The sequence below is a fragment of the Serinus canaria genome, chromosome 13, assembly GCF_022539315.1.
Source record: "Serinus canaria isolate serCan28SL12 chromosome 13, serCan2020, whole genome shotgun sequence".
NCBI classification, from domain to species: domain Eukaryota; kingdom Metazoa; phylum Chordata; class Aves; order Passeriformes; family Fringillidae; genus Serinus; species Serinus canaria.
In genome coordinates, this window is record NC_066327.1 from 8,877,997 (window position 1) to 8,898,251 (window position 20,255).

General features: G+C 41.9%; 1 protein-coding gene across 3 annotated transcripts; it reads right to left on the bottom strand.

The window, feature by feature from the left end:
* Positions 1–6,420: 6,420 nt before the first annotated feature.
* SAR1B (secretion associated Ras related GTPase 1B) lies at positions 6,421–20,238 on the bottom strand. Of its 3 annotated transcripts, none has more exons than XM_009091373.4 (7): positions 20,096–20,238; positions 15,598–15,668; positions 12,644–12,763; positions 11,777–11,842; positions 11,126–11,229; positions 10,844–10,975; positions 6,421–9,364 (listed from the first exon to the last, which is right to left on the bottom strand). In XM_009091373.4, exons 2-7 carry the CDS (start codon positions 15,650–15,652, stop codon positions 9,248–9,250), a joined length of 594 nt encoding a protein of 197 aa, XP_009089621.1. In that variant the 5' UTR covers positions 15,653–15,668; positions 20,096–20,238; the 3' UTR covers positions 6,421–9,247. The 3 variants fall into 3 exon arrangements, with proteins under 3 accessions (XP_009089621.1, XP_018770934.1, XP_018770933.1); XM_018915389.3 differs by having other exon boundaries at positions 20,018–20,105; XM_018915388.3 differs by having other exon boundaries at positions 20,014–20,098.
* Positions 20,239–20,255: the final 17 nt, after the last annotated feature.

The following is a 20,255-nucleotide window of genomic DNA, read 5'->3' on the forward strand; positions in this document are numbered from 1 at the left end:
ATCTGATGAAATTGCTGCCCTTTGTAAGAGTATGTTGGCCCCAAACAGGCGCCTGTTTGCCCTTTCTTGCTCCCGAGTTTGACTCTCTGCTGTTTGTCTTCACAATTCAGCAGTTCAGTAAACAGCTGCAAAGGACGTTTCATTCCTTGAGAAGAATCCGTTCCTCTTTCCCCAGCTCTGTGCACAGTAGTTCTGGAGATGGTTGCTCAACTCCCTGAGCTCTTAAAAAACATCAGCGGTGAGAGGTTAAAGATTTTAAAGCCTGCTGCCACCTATGGATGGAAGGAGAGCAGTGAGAGCAGGAATCCTCCCGGGAGCATGCCTGACTGGAAGGGCACCTGAAGTGTGGATGAAGTCCTTGGCACTGGGGAGATGCCAGCAGCCCAGAAAGACAGGAGCTCCCTCCTCCTTCACACAAACCCAACAGTGTGTAGGACACAGAGTGCTGAGGAAGGGTGTTGGGAAATTTGCTACCCATCATGTGATACAAATAGCACAGAGAGGAAATGAGCCTGGTTTTTGGCCTGCTCTATTAATCTGATTATGGTGTTTTCATTGACAGACTGTAGCTTGCCTTCCCCTTTGCCTATTTGTTCTGTTGTAATTAAATCCTTAAAAAAATTTGTACATATTTGCATTCAGATTTCTAAGGTGATAATTTCTGCAATAATACTCAACAAAACACCTGGAATGGATATTTGTGGGGCCATGAAAACTACAGAGCAGCATATTCCACCTTCACAGGAGGAAAGAGGGATATGTCTAATATGGATGATGTTATGGATAACAACACATCTATAATATGGATGTGCTATTTTTATAGCACTGTCCCTAGCAGAGCCCTTGGTTCATGAAGAGGCTCTTTGGGCCATGGCAGGGGACATCTCCCATCCCAAGAGAATCCCAGCAGACCTCACAGGGAGCTGTGCTGCCCTCTGCCCAGCAGGACCAACCTTAACCTCACACTGGCAAAGAGGAGAGGGCAGGGACTGTGGTGCAGACAAAGGCCACACTTCAGTGTTAAATGAGATGTTGTTTGATACATGGTGCTCATATACTTTTTTTTTTTTCCTTTTTGCTGTGGTTATCACCATGCATGCTTTGGAAGTAGAAAATGAGCTGAAAGCGCAGGTACAACCTGATCCCCTGATCTCAAGCACCCACCACCTTGCCCTTCAGAAACAGATATACTTTCAGCACAGGGTTCAAGATGTCCTACTGTTTTATTATTTTAATTTTTTTTTTTTTTGTAATTTCATCAGCTTCTTGAAAAACCTGTTTTTCTTTTATCCTGAGTCATTTCACATGAAGAAACTATTGTTCTAAACTGTGACTCATCAGTTTGCATCACCACTTTCCAAACCCCTCGGGGGCATGTGGGCTTAGAAGCAGGGAATGGGAGCCAGCCTTTATTTACCAATAAATAGGCACTTCATTTCTGCATTGACTCATGGCTGGTTAAGCCTTGGTTTGCTCCTATTCCTCAGTGAACCTGGAGTTCTGTTTGCTTTTGTAATGGTTTTTTATGAGGAACATTCACATGTACCACAGCTCACTGCCAATCTGTCTGCTGTTTAAGTACAAATGTTTGCAAGGAAAGTCAAGAATCTAAATGATAGAGCTGAAATACCTGGAAATATCAAATCTCTATAAACTGCCACAAGGCAGAAAACACAAATGTTGGTTAATGAGACCCCTATAATTACAAAAATTCATTGGGAAAAGGAGGCCACCATCCAAATTATCCACTTCACTGAAGCTCTTACACAGATCCTAACTATATATTTTTGAAATCTGGATCAAAGGAGCTCTTTTGGAGCTAGAATCCCCCTTGTCACTCAGAGATACATCACCCCAGTCCAGCAAATGCAGCACCAACAGCATCTGAGGGATGAAAAAATTTTGCATGAGCAAAACTGAGCCTTAAGAGTTTAAAGGCCCAAAATTAAGGGCTTGATCCTGCTTTTCTTATGCACCAAAACCTGAATAATTCTCCTCCTGTCCTTCTGCAACTAAATAAGTTCCAATAAGGAAAAGAAACTAAGACTTTTGACAGCATTTGTCCTTCTAACCCCATAGCTGTCAAGATCAAATTATACTCAGCATCTTATCCTAAATACCTGATGCTGCAGTTCCCTGTGGGACATAAATCAAATCATGGCTCAAATCTCTTGCAGCTGTAGTACTGAGCAAACCTTGCCATGGTCCACTTGGACTGGGATTCATCTCAAGGGCAGGAGGAATGCACAGGGCCTAGAGCAGCATATTAACACTAATTCTATTCTATAACATATAACACTAATTCTATTAACATTACTAATTGTGTGAATGATTGCACTTGATCTTAGAGGGCTTTTCCAGCCCAAACAGTTCTATGATTCTGTGTGTCCAAGGCAAAGAAAAGCATGACAACATAACTTGAAAGTGGGAATAAAATGAATGTTTCACCTATGACTAGGATGATTTCTGCTAAGTATCCCAAAAGTGGGGCACACTATGATAAGCTTAAATTGGGACATAAATTTCTGGCTTTCCCTAACAGCAAGTAGCCTGTTATTGTGAAATTTTAACATATTTTTTCCTTGCTGTCCCACTCTTCTATGCTGTCCTTTGTACACAATTAGGAAGCTCATAGGAAAACCATTTAAAAGTAATTTCTAGTGAAATTTCCACAGTAGTCACCAACACTTCACTGCTGGCAGAGCTGCCCAGACAGACAATAAGGGGTATGGGTGCACTGGTAGGGGGGAAATGAGCTGAATTTGGGGCTTTAGGGTTTTCTTTGGCTTTTCTACATCAATAACATGCCAACCTAGGCTCCTCATTGAATCCTTCCCACCAGGCACAGCTTTCCACTGAGAACATTTCCAGGACTGTGGAAGGTTTGTGGGCTAGAAAGCTGCTCTTTCCACTTCACCTGATTTTTTACTCAGCTCAAAAAACCCACAAACTTTCTAAAGGTCAGGACTGGGAGCAGGCTATTCCCCAGGGAGACACAGCAACACAGGCTGCAGGGGTCAGATGCAGGGCTGCAACACATGCCCTGTAGGCTGCATGGCACGGGAGGGAGATGAAGGCACATGCTGCTCCAGGAGTTTGGGGGATGTTGTGTGTGAATGGAGGGGCACCATCTGTTTCTGAAAGGACTGTGCTCAAGCATTTGCTGAAAATGAGGTGGGAGTTTGATTGCATCTTCTGCAAAATGAGAATATCAGAAATGGAGTAAATAAAAAGGACAGAGATTTGTTGGAGCAACTCCAGGGGAAGCCACAAAGATGCTCTGAGAGTTGGAGCATCTCTGCTCTGGAGTCAGGCTGAGAGAGCTGGGGTTGTTCATTCTGGAGCCAAGAAGGCTCCAGGGAGAACTTCCAGGCCCTTCCAGCACCTAACGGGGCTCCAAGAGACCTTGGGAGGGACTTCAGACAAGGGCCTGGAGTGACAGGGTAAGGGGGAATGGCTTCACACTGACAGAGGGCAGGGTTAGACTGGATATTAGGACCAAACTCTTCCCTGTGAGGGTGGTAAGGCCCTGGCACAGGCTGCCCAGAGAAGTTGTCCAGGACAGGCTGTCCTGTCCCTGTTCAGGGCCAGGTTGGATGGAGTTTTGCTCTCCCTCCTTGCATGATTTTTCACCCAGTTCCCAGGGCAGGCTTTGGGTCTCCTCCCACCTGGCAGTACTCCTGTGCCTGCACAGACAGGCTGCTCCTTGTCCCAGCAAGCACCTGCCCAGTGCCACCCTCCTACTCACTCCCTGTGGCACTGGGCTGGATCCCAGAAGGCTCCAGCCAAGGACTCAGGGTAGGACCGGCTCCTTCCCCACCACAGCCTCATACTGTGCAGGTCTGGTACCATCTAATGAGTGCAAAAGCAAAGTCTCCATGACCCATTTCTCTCACATCTTTTTTCCTTTTTTTGCAATCTTGAGATTTGCACTTTTTTTATATTTTACAGAAAGGATCCAAGTCTCAGCCACACATCTGTTTATTTCAGGTCTGGAACATACAAAAGAAAAATTATTGTGGTTTTTTTCTAGATGCTGTCTTTGTCAAGTGCTCTTATGCCCACAAGGTGTCTGAGATATTATTACAGAAACTCACAGCATTTTCCCTCTTATCTGTAACACACAGGATGCTTTTTTTGCTTTATTGCATGAACCTGCTTCCCTTTCACTAAACATCTTCCAGCAGCACAATGTTCTGCAGCAAGTTTAAATTTGCTTTGTACTCCCAGAGAGGTGCAAGCCAAATGACAGTTGACCAGGTCAGCCAAGGACCTCACCAGCCCCATCTCCATGGTGTGCATTTCATAATTTCATGTTTACAGGGACATAAATAGACTCATCCCACAGTCACATGTGAGGATCTGTTACACATTCTTCACTGCAGTCAGACTTGCAGCAGCTCAGTTAACTTCAGCTACCCACAGAGGAACTTTTTGGGTTTTCTTCATTTCTCACAAAATAATAATGGCCAAAAACACGTGTGAACTTTATACTGCTTCTCTCTTGCATTGTGCCTGACAATGGCTCTGCTCGTGTTTCCAGAATTTCTTCTTTGATAGAGGTCTCTCTTTCTCAGAATTTTTAAGCATCACAGTGTTGGAATAAAGCTCCCCCCAAAACAGCCCAGTGTGCCACTAATTTACACAAGGTTTGTGAGGTATCTCCAGTAGCTTCTGTCATCCTGTTACAGACATGGGCAAACAGTGCCCACGTTAGGGAGGCACCACTTCCTTTGAGGCTGCTGTGAGAGCTCTTCTTGCTCAGGCAGAGCCCAAGCATGACCCAACCCCTCCAGCCACCACTGGCACCAGAGGGAAAACAAGGACAGGAGCCCTTCTACTCACAAGGATGATGAGGCAACATTAGCAGATTGAAAGCTCTGAGGCCTTGAAAAGAAAGGCATCAAAGGCTCCAAAATATTAGAGTAAGATTTCTTACTATGATGCAACCTGTGCAGTAAGAAACAGGGCCGAAGGAAAAACAAGGGATATATTTTTAAAATTATTATTTTACCATACTTGCTCATCAAATTTTTAATTGCAATTAAAAAGTAGACAAAAATAATTCAAAAAATGTAAACTAAGGAGAATGTATGCCTAGGGTTGGAAAATAGTTCTCTAACAGTAGGTTAACACACTCTCCTGTGGGCTACACTTGGTTTGGTAAGTTTTAACTCAGTGGCAACCCCCACACCATGGTCCCACCAAGAGGGCCAATTCTAGAGAGCAGCTGGATTCTAAGGATGGATCACTCACCTCTAAGATCATATCTTTCCATCTTATTTTAGAACTGCAACAATGGAAAGGCCATTTTTTTCCATGTTCAAAGAGTCTTCCAGGTAGAGGATTTTTTCCCACACACCCATGAACAGAAGTTGAGCAAAAACGAGATAGTACTACTATAACCACCCATGAAAACCCAAACTCACTCCTAGACCATATACTGAGCACACTTTTTTCCTGATTTTGATAATTTGACAAGAACTACCTGTTTAAAACTCCTTCAAATTGCAAGCAAAATTTTATTTTCTATTCCCAATACTTGTATTTCCAGCATAGGATGGGACAAGATAATAACAAATGCATCGACAACATGTTAAAGAACACTTTCACCTTTAGCTTTTCTTCTGCAGTTTATTATATAAATTATGATTTTCAACATTTAGTGCACTCACATTTCAGAACAGAAACACCAGTGCAAAGAGTGGTTTGTCCAAGTGCAAGGAGTTACACATCCCCAGTGACCCCAGTGGATGAAGTTCAAATGTAACTCCGCAGTCCACAGCTAACAATAGTGTGACCTAAATGTGAGCACGCTGTAGTCAACAGAAACACTGGACTTTGGTTGGTAACAACCAAATACTTTGACAGGACAAACAAGAGAAGAACAATTTGACCTCCAGCAGACCTGTGAATTCACTGGGATTGGAGACCACCTCCATCATTTTTCTGATCTGACATTATTATAAATAAGTGAATGCCAAATGTTCTATTTGATGCCTAGATCCAATTATCAAAAGACAATAAAGCTCCCATGCATGCAGGTACTGTACTCCAGTGAATGCCACAGGTCACCTTTGGCACATCATAGTCAGGACCTGGACACAGAAATAATCCTGATCTGGCAGAGGATAAATGAGAAAGCTTGGAGAGCTTTCCCATCTCCAATGCCAATAATTGTTGCTGAAAAATGTATTAAACCAAGACTGAAATACAGCAATCACCTCTCAGTTATACAGTACATACCAGACCCCAATTTTAATTACATCCAAACAAAATAAATCTTCAACCCAGAGATGTTAGTAAATGGGGTCACTGCCATGAAATACAGGCCACTGTCAGAAGTAGTTAACAGGATCTTAGAAATCTGCATTCATTTATCTTAAGGAACTGTTGCAATGTAAAAACAAAATGAGACAATTCATAAATAACATCTTTATTAATGAGTTTTCTTTTTCACATTCTTTAAAGTGATGTTTAATTAAAATCTGCATAGTCAAGAGTGCAAAAAAAAAATCATTTAAGTCAGACCCAAATGTGAACACTACTTTTTTTTTGAAGCAAGACTGGCCACAGTCATAGGAATAAAATAGAAATAAATGGCCAGGGGGATATGGAGGGGGTGGGGATGAGAACCACGAGGAAAATTCTCATCAGTATACTTGTCTATTAATAAAGTCTTCACACAAAGACACACAACACTCATTCACATTCATGTGCACAACAGAATGTAAACTACAGAAAAAAGGTCCTTCCTCTGCTGAATGAAATGAAATAGAGCAAGATTATTTATGTATTTCACTGAGCATTGATCACCTATTCCAACAACATACCCAGCTGGATGGATAACACAAGGTCCAGGTTTCTTCATGCCCTTATTACAATAACATTTCAGCCACCATCCCAGAGCAGGAACCAGGGAACCAAGAGTGTTTCCACACTGGGAACTACTCTTAACACACACTTTAAAGCACCATCACCTCCCTTCCTTTTTAATTTTTAATAGGATTACCCCTTTCTTTAGTGCTGTTGTTCACAGTTGGTTGGAAGAGCAGGTGAGGAGGATCCCTCCAAGCCCATGCAATGGGTCAGCCTGTGGAAGTGCAGCACAGCATCTCCAGTTCCAGCTTCATTTCCATAAGCACAGGCAACACAGTCCCAAATCCCTCACATCAACACCACAATGTGACTCTGCAAGTAGTACTTTTAATATTTACACCATCTAGAGATTTAGCTGTGGCTCTCTGCATTAAAACCATCATCAGAAAAAGCTAGAGAGAAAAAACAAGAGGCACATCCCCTACATAATGGCTGTAGGTCGTAAAGACACACACTGTCCACACAGTGGTGAGAGGCCACTTCTTGCCTCCAGTTTGGATTTATGCAGCAGAGACACTACTCTACAGCTGAGCATGAGTTAAAATGCAGAATTCTCTATGTTGGTCATTTGGAAAAGCCCTCCAATGCCCTCACACTGAACTGCACCACACACAAACTGGGCTTAATGTTTTGCATGTGATTCTGCAGTAATAAACTTCATTTACAATTTATATTAGTTAGGTTCTGAATTATTCAGATGCACAATCTAGGACTGTGGGGAACTGATCATCAATATTCAATCATACCAGTTCAGGTTTGGGCAAGGAATAAGTCTCATTCATTTGCTTTGTGCCTACAGCCTTTAGATCTGAGATTCAAGCCCAGAGGTCAAAAGAAAGTTATTTGTGAAATCAAACCAGCCAGAAATACATTTGCTGCCATGGATATTGGAAACATAAGGCCTAAAGTATTTTGGAGAAGATGTACAACAGGAAGTAAAAGGATTCAGTACAACTTGCAGCAGTTTGTATTTGTACAAGGACAAAACAAACTACACAGTGAAACTCAAAGCCATCATAGTGAAATGGTGACTCCAGGGCTGAAACCCCACATTCAATTGGCAAATTAGGAGTAAAACTTGCCCAGCACAAGAAAGCACCCACCACAGCTCCCAGCCAGCATCAATAAAATGTACTGCAGCACCCTTTCTTCAAAGATAACCTGCTTTCTCCTTGGGGAACTAACACTCAAAAGCAGGGAAAAGCAGTCAGAAACTGGAAAGAGGGACTGAATTTTACCCCAGAAATAAGTGCCCTGGACAGCCAGCAGCTGCCACACTAGTCAGGTTTCAGGGCAAAACCAAGTAAAAGAATCCATCTTGTCCTAAAAATAAAACTCATTTCACAGGCCAATGAGCGCGAGCTGGTAAACTTGCAAAAGCAGCAATGGCAGCCCCCTATTTTTCCTGGAAATTTCATGGGCAAGTCTTCTGGTAGACCCAAAAATGAATGAAATTGGAAACAAGATATTTAGTGCAGTGGTATTCTTATTTCTTCAGAAAGAAACTGTATTTCTTGTGTCACATCAAGGGTTTAGTTCAAGAAACCAGTAGATTAAGACCACTTTTGTCATTAATTCAAGATTTACTTTGGCACAGCTAATTTAGACTTCTTGTATTTGTGGTAATTATAAGGGCATCACAGTGGATTTTTCCTTGACTGTGGAAAATCCTAAAATAAATACAATTTAGTAGTCTGAAAAAACCTACCTTACTCTAATCTACAACAAAACTACTTTGTGGCCTGCTTGTGTTTCAGGAAAAATATTCCACATATTCAGATCAGCCTCACTAGTTAAGACACATTAAAATGAAACATTTCCCATTGAAGATGCCAAAAACGGGATTTAAATTTATTGCATGACGTTGCATAAGAAAGTGTATTATTGAAAACTGTAAGGCATCATGCAATTATCCATCAGCTAATTATTTATTATTCCTTGAAAGATGGTTATATACTCTAAAGTTATAAAACCAGTTTCAAAAAAGTACATAAAAAATTTAACATAAGCATTAAATATTTTTCACATGTTCATCGTTTTCAGCTGTTAAAAAGTGCATTCAAACATACTGTACTGGAAAGTTGCTCTGACCAAAAATGGTGCTGGAGACTCATTAAATTAAAAGCTGCAAAAGGATGTTGCATGGGATTAGAAAGCTCACAGGTTGTGGTATTTAAACTTACAAACTTGCTTGAAATAATTTTGCAATCCTCACACTTACAATTTAGCATCAATGATATAATTAGCTAAAAATGTGTATTTTTAAAATTGAACAGTCAAATGAATTCAAGTTACGTACACTGAGTGATCAAATAAGGAGCAGCCAGCGAGCCCCGGGCCAGGCTGTGCTGCTGGGATCTTGGCAGGCTCAGTTGATGTACTGGGCCATCCAGCGGAACCCTTCCCCGTAGCCTTGTCTCTTCAGCACGCTGCACATGAACACCTCCAGGGGCCTGGCATTCAGGTCCTTCAGTGGTGTGCTGCCCTGCAGAGAGACACAGACAGGCCCTTACAGTTCCCTTATAAACAACATCTATTCCACATCTGCTTCTATGGAATGCCCCTATTTAACTCCTGCTTGACGCTGGAATTTTGGAAAATAAATTAATCTAAAATCATAGAATGGGTTGGGTGGGAAGGGACCTTAAAGCTAATCTCATTCCAAACCCCTGCCATGGGCAGAGATACCTTCCACTATGCCAGGTTGCTCCAAGCCCTGTCCAAACTGGCATGAAAACACTTCCAGGAATGGGGCATCCCCAGCTTCTCTGGGCCTGACACCTCCACAGCGAGACCAGAAGATGTCATCTTCACCTCAGTAACTTGTGTACAAGAACACCATGCATGTTCTCACGTGCATCCACACTGGAGAGGGGGAAATAGGTGAAACCAGAATGGAACAGCAAATACGCAAAGAGAATTTTAGAGCTTATATTTGGTGTTCAGTCACAGTCCCCTGCTCTGTTTGCAACAGTTTTCCAACCAGATAAAAAAAACATTTGCTACAAAATTTAGGAGTGACCAAAGCAAGAGTGCCATGTGCTTGCTTGCCAAGAGCAGCACAGTGCAATAAAGCTGCTGTTCAACTGAAGATTCACAGTGGTGTCCATGCTTCATCAAATACATGTGGTGTAAAGACCAGAAAACAAGAGGGCAAAATGCAACAAACAAGAAAGTAAAGATTTCTTTTTGCCTGACCTAAACTATGAGTGACACTGAACTTAAAGGGAGGCACCTAAGAGTGAATAAGCAAAGAGGAATTGCAAGGCAGGTGGCCCTCAGCAGAGCTGGTCAGCTAATGGGAGCTGTGATTGGAAGCCACAGTAGAATGACTCTGTCAGCTGCAGGGAGGTTTCTTTCCAAGGGCCAAGGACATCAAGCACCATTTCTAATGCTCACAAGCAGAGCACTGTATTAACTTTACATTAAAAGGAGCTGAAGTATCATGAAGATCCTTACTAGAAATCTGCCTTGTTGCTACGGATGCCAGTAGGAACTTCTTCCTTCCCACAGCCTACAAACTTAGACTACACTGGTGTAAATCCATCTCTAAGCTTTAGGCAAATACGTTAGGTAGAAAATTATTAAAGCTTGCACTTAAAATGAGAAAGATTCAATTCAGTTTTCTTTCATAATTCACTCTACAACTCTGAAAAATGTTTAAAAATAGTGCCTAAGAAAGTTGAAGTACTAAAAATTACTCTAGGTACAAATACATTTTATCTGAAAAAATGCGGCATTAAGTACAATGTAAAAAGTTGCAGTAGACATACATTTAAGACACACACACAAAGAGACTCTGGGATTCATTCTATACACTGTTATTAAGTACTAAGTACTTTATAAATTAGAAAAACATTTATTTGGTATAGTTGGAGCAAACCAGTAACAACACAAAAATAAGGCAAACTAAGTGCCTAAGCAAAAAACCTCACAAAAATAAAAAAAACAAGCCAAGCAATACCTTTCCTGTTGTCTGGCCATACAGTCCAAACGTCTCTCGTAACCTCTCTTCACTGATGGCTTCAGGTCTGTCAATCTTGTTACCAAGAATTAGGATAGGCACATTAGCAATAGTTTCATCTGTCATTAGTGACTGCAAAGGAATGGAGAAAGGAGGACTGATTAATTTAAAATACAGAAGGTCAAATCACTATTACTCATTTTCAGGTGACAGCAGAGGTCTGCTGGGTACTTGAGCTTAGTTCTTAGAAGTTCAAACTTTCAAAAGCTTATTTAAACTTACATCAAGTTCTTCTTTTGATTCAAGCAATCTTTCGTGATCTGCACAGTCCACCAAGAACACAACACCATTAATTGCAGGCAGGTAGTTTTTCCACACTCTGCGAGCTACAGGGAAAATAAGAAATTAAAATAAAAGGAAATTATCCCCAAATAACAGTGATGCACATTGGTTATTAAAAAGCAACAGGTGTGTGGGGGTTTATTAATTTGATTTTTTTTTTTTTAAATTCTTAGCTTATGTTGCCAGTCTTTGGAATGCAATTTCATGTTTTACAAAGCTTGAAATAACAGAAAAAAAATTAAAATTCACTCTAGTGTTATCACTGTTCTATCCCACATGAATGCTGACGTGTGGAAATGGTTTTTGTGTCCCCAAGAATTATGTCAACAAAGGTAAGTTTGCCGGTAAATGCAAGAAACTCAAAGTACACAACTCCTCCTCACAGTATTAGTCAAAAGTTTCTCCTCTACTTGCAAAATGATATTTGTGATTTCTGATAAATGGTGGAGATGGGCACAAGAGCAGCCAATATCTTTTATGCTGTCCCAGAGGAGTTTGGGAAGTCAGTCTCTGCAGCAGGACCATGTTTCTGACTGGAAGCAAACTCCAGCCCAGTTCAGTTAGCTGAAGTGAGTCAACACACACTCTTACCTTGAGCATGTCCACCCAGATCAAAGGTAGTGAAAGTCATGCCAGCAATTGTCAGCTCTTCTGAAGCTGGAAATACACAGAATTGTGTTCTAGGTGTAGATTATGCAGTGCTTTGGAAAAGTCTGGTCTTCTAGCACATAGATTTTACTTTCTTTTGGTTCTTTACAGCATTTTGTTATTCAAGAAGAACATGAGAGTAATACATTCTCTCAAAATCAATGGTACATTTGTGTATCACCAAAATGTTATTAACCATTAAAGCATGTCTGAAATATCTACAATGCTAAGAAGAGCAGGGTATTCCTACATTATTTATCCCTACATGTTACACAAACAACAGTTGGCTCTGACATCTGGTTTACAAAAAAATTTTGCACTTAGCATTTTGTTTTCAATACTGTTCAAGGTTTCTCCTCTTCACATCCTTTCCCAGTTTCTCACACCTCCTTACTAGACTTCCCAAATCCACATTTTCAACCTGCATTGAACTTTTTCTCCAGCAAGGTTACCAGGATAACAATTACACAGCAACCTCTGAGACACAAACACTGATTTTCTAATTATACAGAGAAGCTGTTCCCAAAAATTGCAAGCCCCTATTTCTTGCAGCTTCTATAGAAAAAACTCTCTGCTTCATTGTTCTGCTTGTTATTCACCTCTTAATTTTAAATATAACATTCTGAACTATCCTACACACACTGTTTTTTTAAGATTACTTGAACTATCCATGGATTGCGATCCCAAAAATCCCTTTGTATCTCCCCAGTTACACTAGTGGTTTTATAATCAGATGTGGCATAATTAGATCCTGCTTTTCTTGCAATCCCTCAAATGCTTTCTAGCTAAGGAACAGCACTATGAACTTACTGGGGTGTAACGTGGGGACGTGTTGTCCCAGTCTGTCATCTTTGAGCATGTGCAGCAGTGTAGTTTTTCCAGCATTGTCCAGTCCAAGAAACACTAGCTTGCCTGATTTCTTGTACAGTCCTAGAACAAGAAAGGACCTAGTGATTAATCAGTTCAACAGAGTTCATTTCCAGCACTAGAGATGATTTTGCTCCTAGGAACAAAGTGTTACAGTCATGGTACAAAATACAGACCAAGCAAACTCCACCACACCTTTATCAGTGCCCTTTATCCACGTTGTACAAATGACATTCCCACTTACCAAAAGCCTGCTGCACCAGGTAACATGCAGCTTACAGGATACTTGGCAGGAGAGGCACAAATTGGTGTGAATGTGTCAATCATGGAATGCATTCCATTATCTTAGGAAAAGCTTATGACAGAAAGGACTAAATGCTGCCAGTGTAGTTTACTCTGCTCCTGCAAAAGGACAGTTCTGCTCACAGGTGGTGGAGAGATGGGCACAGACCCAACACTAACAGCAGGTTATGGACCATGGACCATTCTGAACCTGAACTCTGTTCACCTACCTCCAATTACAGCAAAACACTTGTCTGAGACAAATAGAAAACTCAGACCTCAATCACAATAATATGGAGAAATTGGATTCAACATCAATAAACATAATTTGTGAATGAATTATTTAATATTGGTTAACACATTATTTGAACAAAAAGGAACTTTCACCCACACCCCCAGGAAAACTGTTGGCTACATCTTGAATGGCATCATCAGGACACTTCTGACACACTTTGTCCCATGTGACAATGCTTTCCTAACATGAATAAGAAATTTTATTTTCATTGGTTGTCATCTTTATAAAAATGTCTTTTGCCCTTCTTCTCCCCCTCCACTTGTAACCCCAGAAATGCAACAGTTGCTGTGAAGGAGAGGAAAGATTTTTTAAAACACAAACACCATATTTTCTTAAATTGGAGATTATCGAAGGGCAATTCTCTTACAACTTGTCAACACTGTATCCTCTGCCAGAATTAGTTTTCACTGCTTCAAACTCATTGATATTCAAAGTAAAACATTAAGATAAATTAAATTTAAAACCAAAAAAAATCAATCCTGTTCTGGACTGAAAAAAACCCTGTCTTCTGTAATGTGCTATGCTCCGTGTGCTGGGATGTTCAGCCAGCCCTGCTGAGGCTACAGCATTGCAGGGGCAGAGGTGCCTCTGCTCAGCAGACCTTTACACCACTGCTGTTTGCTCACCTCTCCCTCTGCCTTTGAGCTAATCTCAGGGATCACATTCCAGCTGGACATGTTTTGTAACTTGTACAAATGAATATTCTCTCCTATTCATCATCTTATTTCATTAATGATCTTGATCACTCCAGGTCCTGCAGAGTGTCTTCACAGTTCTTTCAAATACAACAACTCTTACTTCCCAAACTCACCTTCTCACGAGCCCATATCCATACTAAGTATTAAACTATGGAGTGGAGGAGAAAGTGCTAATGTTTACAGAGAAAGAAGTGGACAAACATTTTCATATACTAACTTACATCACAGGAGAGACTCCAGTTCACACTCACCTTATGAGTTAAACAAAACCCTACAAATCTATAGGAAAACAATAATATTTTTCCCACTCTCAGCCTTTGCTTCCCAGTCAGATGTTGCTGGTTGCACCACAACATTTCAAGCTCCCCAGGTGTCTTTCAGAGAAACACAAGACTAACAAGCAGCCATACTTCAGCTACTGGCTACACCAAGACCTGAGTTTTTATACATACATACAAATTAAAAAATGGTTTTGTGCCTCCCAGAAGAATACTTGTGCAAAGATGTTCTTCCTAAAGTGATCTCATTAACCTTCTGACAGGACAGCACAGGGCAGTTTCCCCAATGTTATGATCTGCCTTCTTCAACTCTAACTGACAATGCAAAGAGAAAGTGTTTCATTTAGAAAAAGAGGGACATAAAAGAGGGAGCTGTTTCAAGCTCCTCTATCTTTCAGCAGAATTAGCCTTTGCTTGCACAGGAATGGAAGAGCAGGCCAGTGTGCAGTAATCACTGTGCAGCTAAGGAAGAAGAGATAAGAAAGATTAGTCAACTTAGTTAAAATTTCACTGGCTAACATTTTGATAGGAGACCAAGGGTCTGACATTCAGTGCAAAACTTTAAACTTTCAACTGATAAAAGGTAGGTGGCACAGCTTGCTATGACTTCTTAGACTCAGATGCTTTTTGACCACTTCAATAAAATCCTTTCAACTTGGAAACTGTGTCTTTTACCTATGTGATTTGCAACTTCTGATCCTTTTTTTAGTATCCTAACATTAGTTGTATCCTAACATTAATTTTCCTCATGGTTGTGGAGTTTCTTCACCTTGGACTGATATGGATTGCAGACTTTTTGAAGAGGGAATAATTTTCTGAGGCTCTTGAGTAGACGCCAGTGAAGTTTCACATTAATTTCTGTGGCACAGAACAAAAAAAATCACAGAACAATGTGCTGCTGAACATGAGAAAGGGTTTCAATATCTGACACTAATTTTTTGCAGACAGTCCCTCCTATTTGGATTCTGAAATGATAGCTTCATGTGCAAAAGAACTGAATTAAAATAACTGAGTTCAGTTCTTTACAGCAGAGAAAAATCAGGAGAAGACCCATAAAAGCCAACTGAATTACACCAGCTTAAATGTTGTATGATTAGAAAAGTCCAACCTTTTACGATCATGAAATAAAATGTAATTTTTTTCAGGAAGGGGTAATATAAGACAGAGTATAGAGAACACTCTGGAAATGCTCAGTATTGATAAGTGAAACTTTGAGTGTTACTGAATGTACACCAAACCAAATATTATTATTTACCCAGCAGTCTTATTTGAAGATACCAGAGGTGAACAGATATTTTACACAAGAATAGCAGAAAGGAAAAGACCCAAACAATTATGACTTACCTAAAAACTGCAATACACTACTGAAACCACTGTAAATCCAGTCAAATAGGAACATATCTGAATCTTGTAGTCTGAAATAAAGAGAAAACATAATACATTTAAGTTCTGTCAGAACTGCACATTAAGCATTGTAAAATATTTATAGGTAACAAAAATAACTTAAAATCCTGTGTTAAAAATTAAAAAAAAAAAAAGTTTTGGTGAACTCTCTCATAGACCAGTTAAATGACAATAATAGTGTTTTCCCTCCCTTGGGAAAACACTATATGGACTGAAGTCCTTGCAAGAAGTAAGAACAATTTTATCCAAAGTACAATTTGTTGAAGGTATGTGATGATCCACTGAAGATTTTAAACAGGATTTTTACTTTTCAGCTGGGGAAAGGTAGCACTTCAGAGAGGACATTGAGGGATATCAGTGCAGATTTAGGGCTCCAGCCACCCCTGGGAGCTGCTGGGGTTCAAAGTGGAGGCAGTAAGAGGTGAAGAAGTTTTGCTGAGTTGAATGTAGAGAAGTTTGATACCAAATAAATCCTTGTCCACACAGAACAAGGATTTATTTGGCTGTCTGTTTGGCTTGTTATGGAAAACAATTACCTAGCACAAAGCACTGGAACTACCCTTCAAAGACAGTGACCTCCTGTATTGCCCTGCACAGGCTGCCACAATTCAAACCTTAAATGCAAAAGTTTTGTTTAAAAAATCCCACCAGACTCCCATATTTCCCCAATGAATTCCTTCAGCTTGGATTCAATAACGGAAGCCGAGCTGAGAGCCCATACTAGGTTCATTGTGTAGCCATGAGTGATTACTTTCCTAGCTTTCATCTTAATTTCCTCATTATCTAAAGTGAGGATAATCATAGAATCATTGAGGTTGAAAAAGACCTCTAAGACCACTAAGTCCAACTATTAGGCCAGCACCTCCATGTTTAACACTTAAACCAATTCCCCAAGGCCACATCCACGGGACTTCTGATGCTTCCAGAGGTGGTAAACCCACCACTGCCTTGGGCAGCCTGTGCCAGGGCTTGGCCACCCATTCAGTGAAGGAATTTTTCCTAATATGTAAAATGAATCTTTGCTGGCACAACTTGAAGCTGTTTCCTCTTGTCTTGTCTCTTGTCACCTGAGAGAAAACACCAACCCTGACCTGGCTACAACCTGTCAGGGAGTTGTAGAGAGCCATGAGGCTTCCTCCTGAGCCTCCTTTTTCCAGGCTGAGCCTCCCCAGCTCCCTCAGCTGCTCCTCATCAAACTTGTGCTCTAAATCACACCGAAAGCACCAGTTTGACAGAGTGAGCTGTGAGCGTTTTAGCTCTCTTGGAGACTAAAGGGCAACATCCTTAGAAGCCTTTAGCCAGCTAATTCCTACTGGAATACATGGCCCCTGTGGACACTGGAGTCTGACTGCCCTGGAAAAACTGGGTTACACTGCTAAACACAGCTGGGAGAGGCATCCACACTGCTACACGTTCTCACCACACTTGGTTAGAAGCTGCAGGGCTGCCTTGGGGCATCACAAGAGGATTTCAGGGCAACTCTAAGCCTAGAGCACAGCATACAGGAGTCAAAACACAGGTCTGAACCAGGCCAAAAATCCAGGCATCCATCATAGCAACTACACTCATGACAGAGTTTCTTTAGCTCTGTATGATGTGCCTGTTGTTGCGTAGCAATGTGGAAAGAGGAGTGGATATTTAAATGACCTTTGCTTGCACTGGAATAAAATCTGTTCAGATGACGAAGCACCAGGTGTCTTGGTTTCGCCACAGTTAACCCTTAAACCTTTAACCACATCTACATTACTCTGAACAACACAGCAGATGCAACAGGCACAATTTTTAAGAATACCCATCAAATATGCTTGTCAATGCATAAACACCCAGTTACACAAGATCATGACTGAAACTGTCCCTTGCATGGCTAAAAATCAAAGGTCAAGAATAAGCAAACATGGCAGAACACACACGTCAGCAGATTTATTTATTGCTTGAGCAAAACACCAATCAAGAAAAGCCTCTGTGGGGCTTAGGGAAACGATCGACTCAAATAACCTGCAAATCAGGGCAAACAGCGTGATGTAAGAGAAGTGCTCAGATTACTGAGGTGAGAATAACTTCAGTGTTCAGTTGTATTAACCTGTTCCATCTATTACACTTAGGTCTACAAAAAACATCAACTAAAACAATCTTCATGCATTACAGAAAAAACTGTAAGGGGTGAGATTCAAATGATTAATCTGAGAATGGGATTACTCCACAAACGCAGCTCAAGTGACATTAATACTGGTTCAATTTCCATCACAATAAGAAAAGTGGTGCTGGAAACAGAGCTACCCAAATCCTCCCAGAACAACCTCCATATCAGCTGGCAGCAGTTAAAGGAAAACATTTCAAAATGGGAAAAAAATGGACAGCTAATTGTAAAGGCACACAGGTGATATTTGCATAGCGATATTAAATCTACTCTTATCACGCAGGAAAACTTTATAATTCAGAGCTGTGTCAAATCAATGCATTACAAAACCAGAGTGGCTCTGCTCTGGTTTGAGAGGTGCTACGCTGAGAGCAAATTCAGGGAAGAGCTGAGGCTGTTGAACATATACAGACTCAAACTCTCAGGCTCACGTTAAAAACACCACAAAAACAGAACAATGAAGACTGTCACAGTGAATCACTGTTCACAAACCATGATGGAGATGAAGGTACTATTTTAATGTTATTTCAAGGGTTGATTTGAAAATAATCCACTGGAAGCAGACAAAAACTTTGAATGAAATGCTGTACTGGACCAAAACAGTCTTTTGATACCAACTGCTTTTACAGATATCACTCTGTCTCCGCTGCAAAGACACCAAAGTTAACTTTCTAGTATCACTTCAGTGACAGATGTCTACCACTGAAAAACATCCCCTTCAACCTTGGTCAATGGTACTTCATCAGCAAAGCATCACCCAGTAACTGCTGTGGAGCCAGGTCCATCACTCCACAGACCAAGGATGAGGGTTCACTTACTGACTGTGGAGAATGAGGAATTCCCCACAGTGGCTCTGGTAACACTGAGCCAGCCTCCTGAAGGGAAAGCTGCTGACAGCATGGACTAGCAAGCAAACTCACTCACACCTCTTTTATCTTCTGAAAACTAGGAATTTTTTTCCTCCTACACTCAACTTGCATTTTTCCTAGCTAAAAATTCATCATTTCACTTCCAAACCTTAGGACAGTACTCACTTCGGAAGACTCTTGAAGTTAAGGTAAGAGACAATATCAGGCTTTTAAAGAGCGTTTTAAATGCCTTTATGGAACAATGAGGAAACAGAGACCACTGACACCCAAGAGAACAGCTCCTGCATGAACTGGGAACACACTGTGCTACACCTGTGTGAGGACTGTCAGCAAGAGAAGAGATCTCAGTCCAGCCTGAGAGCACCAAACATCAGTTTCAGCCACAGCTCAGTCTGAAACCACAACCTGCAACCAACAGCTTAAAGCCTACTGCCAACAGTATATTTTTACTTTTTCAAGCAGGATGGAAACATGATAACTTGAAAGTTATAATTTCACACATGATCACCATAACTTTATAAAATATTACCACAGGCAACAAAAGTAAAAATCCCTAGGAAACTCAGTGGATAAACTGAGATTCTACAACACAGTTTATTCTTTGATTTGAAACTGCACTTGGATGTTGTAGATCAAGAGCTAAGGAAAGGCATAGTTAGAAAATGAGGTAAAAGCATAGACTTTCTTAAAGTATTTTTATAATTTTTTGCCAGCAACTAATTTTTTGACACAGCAGAGTTTACCTGTGAAGACAGCACTAACATACGAGTTCCTAGGGGCACCTGATGCAAAGGTTTAGGCAGCCCTGGCTCACAAAGCCCAGCTGTGAGAGCACATCCTCGGTGCAGGTCCGCTGCACCATTCACTGACTTACGAACAAAACCCTTAATAGCAGTAACTTCTGAAGACATAACAGTACTTCAAACAAGTATTGCCAGGTCGGTACAACGCGGCAGACGGCTGCCCAGGGAGTCTGCAGGGCATCCGTGGGTTATGGGGCTCCTTAATGCACCTCACCATCGCAGACCCCCGGAGGCAGCGCTGCTCGGTACCTGCGAGCACCGTGACCGGCCAGCGCCGCCAGCGACCCGAGCAGCCCCCGGGCTGTGCCGGGGGGGAAAAGGGAAGCGATAGAAGCGAAAAGCGGTAAGGGAGGGGAGCGGCCACCCCCGAGCCCGTCGAGGCGCGCTGCCCGCGGCCCCACGCAGGCCGCAGCTCGTCGGGGAGCGCAGGGACCCCCGGCCAGGCCCAGCCGCGGCCCAAAGGCCGCTCCCAGCAGGACACGGGAACGGCCCAGCGTCCTGGGGGCCGGCCGGGGAGAACAGACCGCTCACCACCCGCCCCGCTCACCCACCGCCGAGCCTGAGGTGTTCCGGGACTCGGGCAGCACCGGCACCGACCGGCACCGACCGACACCGACACTGACACTCACCCGCAGCTGCGCCCGCTCCGCCCCCCGCCGCTCCTTCCGGCACCGGCACCCGCGGCGGACACACTCGAGTGGTCTCGTCTGCGTCCGGATCGACTCGGCTCTATCCGGATGAGCAGGCGTGGTCTCGACTGCGTTGCGTTCGGCTGGGTTCGTCTGGGCT